Source organism: Hordeum vulgare, chromosome 7H (assembly GCF_904849725.1).
Source record: "Hordeum vulgare subsp. vulgare chromosome 7H, MorexV3_pseudomolecules_assembly, whole genome shotgun sequence".
In the NCBI taxonomy this organism is placed as follows: domain Eukaryota; kingdom Viridiplantae; phylum Streptophyta; class Magnoliopsida; order Poales; family Poaceae; genus Hordeum; species Hordeum vulgare.
The window spans coordinates 13724760-13732065 of NC_058524.1; the positions used below are offsets into that span (position 1 = coordinate 13724760).

General features: G+C 41.1%; 1 protein-coding gene across 1 annotated transcript; it reads left to right on the plus strand.

Moving 5' to 3' along the window:
- Positions 1–2060: 2060 nt before the first annotated feature.
- LOC123408036 (protein SRG1-like) lies at positions 2061–4062 on the plus strand. Its single transcript, XM_045101254.1, has 4 exons — positions 2061–2372; positions 2477–2736; positions 2892–3222; positions 3820–4062. The coding sequence occupies exons 1-4, from the start codon at positions 2061–2063 to the stop codon at positions 4060–4062; spliced, it is 1146 nt and encodes a 381-aa protein (XP_044957189.1).
- The last annotated feature ends 3244 nt before the right edge of the window (positions 4063–7306 follow it).

The following is a 7306-nucleotide window of genomic DNA, read 5'->3' on the forward strand; positions in this document are numbered from 1 at the left end:
TGATTTGGAAGATCAGATCCAAGGGTTTCTCCCGGAGCATCATGAGTGGGTAACACTAGTTACATGACGATGCCTTCATCAAGGTAACGACGCAGAGCGACGCCATCGCCTGCCGTCGGCTCGGTTTTCATCGACAACTATGTCTTCCCGACTCGCAGCTGGGACTAGATAATGGATCTCAAGATCCAACCACCCAGGCTCAGGCCGACTACCTCCGACGAAGGAGATGACTGCCACTGCAGGCAGCAGCAGCCAGAATAGATCTGATCGAAGGTGCCACCAAGAAGTCCACCAGGCCCTCCACGCCGCCGCAGATCTGAAGCCGGATGACGCGCTGTCGCAGCATAACCCGTCGCCGCCACCCGCACCAGGCGATCTGCCGCACGCCGCTGCCCGTGGCCGGCCTGCCCGACGTGCCTGCAGCCGCTGTCGCCCGAGGCAGGGCCGGCCACCGCCTTCGTCGACGCAACCATCACCATCGCTTCAATAGATCGGCCATGCCTTCGTATGTGCAGGGACCATGCATCACCCCTGGGACGCGGGAGACAGGGATGCCTCTGCCACAGCCTTCAACCCGCGAGCGTTGTCCGACATCGTCCCCCAACGGCGACAGAGGGAGGGGAGGAGGGAGCGCACGCCCTCGATGGCTAGGGTTTAGGCGCTGCCCGAGTCGTGCGAGAAGGGGCGACGCAGGGGCCTCAGGGACATACAGTTCAAAGCTCTAAGGACTAATTTGACACGTAAACGTTCCAGCAGTCGGCGGCACATGCATGCTATGTCAGGACGCCTCAGCTAGTAACCTTGAAGACTACTATGTATGAGAGGACGGCCTGGCTGCTAACCACACACGAGGAATGTGTTTCTCGTCGTCGGGCGTTTGTCCAGAATCAGTTAATCATGTAATGCTAACCAATTGGTAGAGTTCAAGATTAACAGAAAACTACAATGTCAACACAACTGTTGACGTCTTACTGTTGACAGATACGTTGCATACGATTCAAAAATATTCAATAGATTTTGTCTTTTAAGAAAATCTTACACAGCCTGCTACTTCTAGTTAGCTTGGCTAAATTTACCACTTTTCCTACTCTTCTTATTGAGCATATATTAGACACATACGTAGACATGATAAGTTCAAGCGGTTTGGATGACAACCTGGTGATAAAACTTTGTGAGCAAGTTAAATAATCTTATAATCGGTGGTTGCCCTCTGGTGATTTTTTTTCTTTGTGCTTATGATGCTTGTTGCACTAGTTTAATAAAGATATTTGTGTGCATCGACTGATGGAGATGACGGAGGTGCAACCTCCTTTTCAGAAATGAAAATGCTCGTTAGAATCATAAATTTGTGCCATGCCATATTCAATTTGTGATAAATAAGGACTCGAAGGAACACAAGTGTCCGCAAGTAACTATCACGAACACTGTATTAATTAGCTCCCTGGAGCGATGTACAATATCTGATGGTTTTTATATAGATGAATATAAAACAATATGTTGCCCGGCCTTAACTAACAACAAGTAGAAGTATATGGATGTGTTTCTTAACTGAACCGGCCCTAAGTATATGGAAATGCCAGAAGGCACCACTTCATTTAACATTTCTCGCAATTCGTCTCTTTTCTTTCCCGAATTTTGTTAAGCTTTTAACATGTGTTGACTAGTATTGCTCCAATAGTCTATATAAACGAAGTGGTGCCTTCTGGCATTTCCACGCTTAGGCTACATACTAGTTGTAGAGCAACAAGTTGTGGGCACAGGAGTTGGTCAATTGTCCATATCTCTGGTCTCTCCAATTGATTAAAGGTAAGTTTGTTTCGCGGTTCATTGTTTGTGATCTCTAATATTTTCTTACTTGTCACATGCATGAGCTATAGATGAGAAAATCCACCAACTTTAATTGTGCAAATCATACCTGGTTATAACCTGCTGCGCTTGAAACCTAGTACGTGCTTGTGGCCTCACTACTTTACAAAGATAGAGTTGATTGTTTAGAGCAAAAAATATCTTCATCTCACTTTCTATAGGAAAAAAAGGGACCCATTGGTTTAACCCAGGGCATGTCTGATTTTGGGTATCGAGACGGTCATTTAAAATGGAATAAGACTACATTCCGGATTCTTCTTTTTCCTAGTGCAAGTGCAACAGGGGCAGCTAGAGCGATGACGACGGTGCAGGAGCTTGCTGGAGCCCTCGGCACACCCGACGTGCCCGAGCTGTACGTCGTGCGCACGCACAAGGACCAACAGCTCTCTGCGACGGTTGTAGCACCGATCCCTGTCATCGACCACGGCCGCCTTCTAAATAAGGACGACAGCGCCGACGAAACCAAGAAGCTCCGGTCAGCGATCGAGTCCTGGGGCCTCTTCATGGTAAGTAACCATCTAATGAGCCGGAGTGGGTAGCGCACCATTATCTCAGGACAAGATCCAGCATACATGTCTATGTCGCTTCATATGTATTTATGTTCCTACAGGTCAGTAACCACGGCGTAGACGCCGAGGTTATAGACAGCATGAGAGTCGCGTCGAAAGAGTTTTTCCGACAGCCGCTGGAAGAGAAGCAAAGATACAGTAACTTGAACTGCGACGAGCAGTTCCAGTCCGAGGGGTACGGGAACGACCGGGTGAGCTCGCCGGACCAGACCCGGGACTGGACTGACCGCCTCTACCTCAAGGTGGAGCCGGAGGACGAGCGATGTATGGCCCTCTGGCCAGCCCATCCCAAAAACTTCAGGTGACCGATCCATATATATATTGTTGTCGTCGAGTTCACAAATTTTCATCGTCGAAGAAGGATTTGTTGAACGATCATTAAAACATATTTATTTTTTTCATTGTCGATTTTTTAAGATTTTTTTGAGGAATTAAATATATACTGTTGTGTTGCAGGGATATTCTGCACGAGTTCACCAAGAATTGTGGGCAGTTGAAGGATGATCTGCTTCGGGCAATGGCGAAGCTGCTCGAGCTTGACGACGAGGACTACTTCGTGGACCAGCTTGGGAAGAAGGCTCTTACAAACGCTAGATGCAGCTACTACCCACAGTGTCCCAGGCCAGACCTCGTCTTCGGTCTCAAACCCCACTCCGATGGAACCGTTGTTACCGTCCTAATGGCAGATGACAATGTCGGTGGCCTGCAAGTTCTCAGAGATGGAGTTTGGTGGGACGTACCAATCGTACCACACACACTGTTGATCCTTATAGGAGATCAAATTGAGGTACGCTTGTGGAAATACTATTTCCATCTTGAATTAGAATTGTTAGTGACATTTATCTATTTTAACCTTATGGATGTAAATCGTTTTCAATATCTTAGTAGTCAAAACTATAATGTTTAATACGTCTAATGATGATATATGCTCCTTCCGGTCATTTTTAATCCGCATATAAGATTTGTCCGAAGTTGAACTTTATAAATTTGACCATATTTATATGAATAATATATCAAAACATATAGCATTAAAGATATAAAATATGAAAATTAAATTCCTAATGCATCTAATGATATTTGTTTTGCGTTGTGAATATATATATTTTTTCTATAAAATTGGTCAAATTAACTTTACGAAGTTTGACTTCAGTCAAACCATATATGGGGATTAAAAAGGTCCAAGAGAGTATTTATGACATTCTACAAGTTACTTCTTTGTCAGATCATAGCATGCCAAATTTTAAAATGCATTCTACCATATTGAAAATATAATAGCCAAAAGTTACATGTCCGGGATCTTGAAATGTCAAATCTTCAACATTGTGTGTTTTAGCCGGAAGATTCTGTGCTCTTGGGCTGATGGAGTTGAAAAACTATGAAACAGATAATGAGCAATGGAATATTTAAGAGCCCTGTCCATAGGGTCATCACAAATACAAAGAAAGAAAGGCTATCAGTGGCTCTAGACTACTCTGTTGATCCTGAGAGAGAAATCGAGCCATCGCCTCAGTTGGTCAATCAAAAGAGACCAGCGTTGTACAGAAAAGTGAAGGTCAAGGACTACATTGCCACTTATTACAATCATTTTTTTGAAGGGAAAATGGTTATCGATACGATCAAGATATGACTAAGTGTGGCATAGCGGGTTTCTAGCAAAAGAATGTGGCCGAGACAAATGATTGTATCATGTATCTTTACATGCCAAGTGTTTTTACTCTCTTTGTTCAACAACATATGTTGTTTCATGTTTCCGTATGGTCTATATGCTAATAACTATGAAAGTTGTGATATTATGAATGTATTTGAATGAAAATATATGATGGTAATATTTTGTAATACGACAATTTGAACCCTTTGGATTTTACTAATTTATTTGTTGTTCTTAATTTTGATGGTATTTTAGTTCGGATTTCTTTTGGCATTTAAGAAAATCTGTAATATGATGTTGTCAGAGCAAACTACATCCCTTCTCCATCCCATAACCCCACACATATCCCAAAGCCAAGATAATATCTATACATGATATTAGTTATTCTCCTATTAAAGAGCATACCTTTTTTTAGATAGCAACTACAATGCAAAGTAGACATGTACACACCACCACCACAACTACATATGCACTTACACCATTCCTACCGAGGACCAAGTCAAAATTACGGAGTTTCAATATTGTCGAAGTCACCACGGGCTCCTCGCTATCGACGGAAACATCACTACCCTTTGAAAGAATAATCTTCATTAAAGAGACACAATAGCATTAAATATGGGGTTTGATGTTCCACCATTAAAAGCAAAGTCCTATTTATCCTGCCCGAAAGAATTCATGATAGTTCAACCAGATGCGTGTGGGAAATGGTTCCAAGGTTGATGTGATCGCCGTCGGCACGATCTCACTTCAGTTACCATCGGGATTAGTGATGAATCTAAATAAATGTTATTTAGTGCATGCGTTAAGCATGAACATTATATCTGGATCTTGTTTATTGCGAGACGGTTACTCATTTAAATCAGAGAATAATGGTTGTTCTATTTATATGAGTAATATCTTTTACGGTCATGCACCCAATGTGAGGGGTTTATTCATATTGAATCTCGATAGTGATGATACACATATACATAACACTGAGACCAAAAGATGTAGAGTTGATAACAATAGCGCCACTTTCTTGTGGCACTGCCGCTTAGGTCATATTGGTGTAAAACACATGAAGAAACTCCATGCTGATGGACTTTTGGAGTCACTTGATTTTGAATCACTTGACACATGCGAACCATGTCTCATGGGCAAGATGACAAAGCCTCCGTTCTCTGGAACAATGGAGCGTGCAATTAACTTGTTGGAGATCATACATACTGATGTGTGCGGGCCGATGAGCATAGAGGCACGCGGTGGATATCGTTATTTTCTCACCTTCACTCATGGTTTGAGTAGATATGGTTATATTTACTTAATGAGGCACAAGTCTGAAATGTTTGAAAAGTTCAAGCAATTTCGGAGTGAAGTTGAAAATCACCGTAAAAAGAAGATCAAATTCCTACGATCTCATCGAGGAGGTGAGTATCTGAGTTACGAGTTTGTGCTCACTTAAGACAATATAGAGTTGTTTCACAGTTGACACCGCTTGAAACACCACAGCGTAATGGTGTGTCCAAACATCGCAATCGTACTTTACAAAAAAGTGAAGGTCAAGGACTACATTGCCACTTATTACAATCATTTTTTTAAGGGAAAATGGTTATCGATACGATTAAGATATAACTAAGTGTGGTATGATGGGTTTCTATCAAAGAGTATGGCCGGACAAACGATTGTATCATGTATCCTTACATGCAAAGTGTATTTAGTCTCTTTGTTCAACAACACATGTTGTTTCAGGTTTTCGTATGGTCTATATGCTAATAAACTATAAGTTGTGATATTATGAATGGAGTTTTAATAAAAATATGACATGATGATATTTTGTAATAACACAATTTCCAACCTTCGGTTTATTTTAATTTATTTCTTGTTCTTAGTTTGGATTTCTTTTGGATTTGTCAACATTTGGAAATATGATGTTCTCAAAGCAATGTGCATCGCTTCTCCAACCCATAACTCTACAAGAATCCCAAAGCAAAGATAATATCTCTAGTGTACATTAGGTATTTTCCTATTAAAGATTATACCCTTTTTTCAAAAATACCAATTACTATGCAGACAGAGGCAAACAAACACCACCATCACCACCACATACACACTTACACAACGCCTACTGATGACAATGGCAAAATTGTGGAGTTTTATTATTTCGAAATCACTGCAGGTGCCTCCCTATTGACGGAAACATCGGTTCCTTTTGTAATAATAATCCATACTAATGAGATATGAAAGAATTAAACCTAGGGTTTAATCTTCTAAAAGCAAAGTCCTAGTTATCGCGCCTAAAGGTAGTCATGAAAATTGATGGAGCTACATATACCCATACTAAGCCAACATATGCAGACTCCTTACTTCAACTATTTGTTTGGCAAAATAGTTTTCTCTTCTTCCCTAAACCCAATAGTGATCAAAACTATATTTCTACTCCTCCACTCTAGAAGAAACTTGGGCACTCTGATCCAAGGCTCTAGGGGTGCATAGAACTATATGCTTTAGCCAAGATCATCCAACCCTTGGTTCATTTCTACACAAGAAAACATTTCGACCAAAATGAACATGCTTCAATTGTTGCATAGGCGCAACAATCTTCAACCTTTTCATTTTGGTTGTTAAGTTTCATTAAAGACGGTCCACTTTTGACCAACTGTTTTTCATTTGTGACCTTTTTGGGACAAAAAACAGTTGGTCAAAAGTGGACCGTCTTTAATGAAACTTAACAACCAAAATGAAAAGGTTGTTAGTTCTATGACCAATTATTTGGTCACTAGCAATCTATCCACACCACGTCGGATCTGACGTGGCAATCTGATGTGGCAAAATTGCGACCAAATGAAAAGGTCGTATATTAGAATCAACCTGGTCCAGTTCAACGCTTTACTTGGGCCAAACCCAATAATTCAGCTCATTTAATATTATTTTTCCTTTTAATTCTAATCAGCCACATGGGCCAAGGTCAACAATTCAGCCTTTTTACTTTCTGGGTCGTGGCCTTTTATAGTCTATTGATTTTCTATTTTCAGCCATTATATATTCAAGATGGTCCCACTAGTCAGATGGGTCCCACTTTTCATGTTCGTCTCTCAAATTTCCCACATGTCACAAATGTACAAATTTGATAGATTATTTTCATAAGTGGCCCCACTAGTCACGTTTCCATTTCACAAGTTTTCAAATCACATACATAATCAATATTTCAAATTGAACAAAGAACACAAAAAATTCATCAAATATA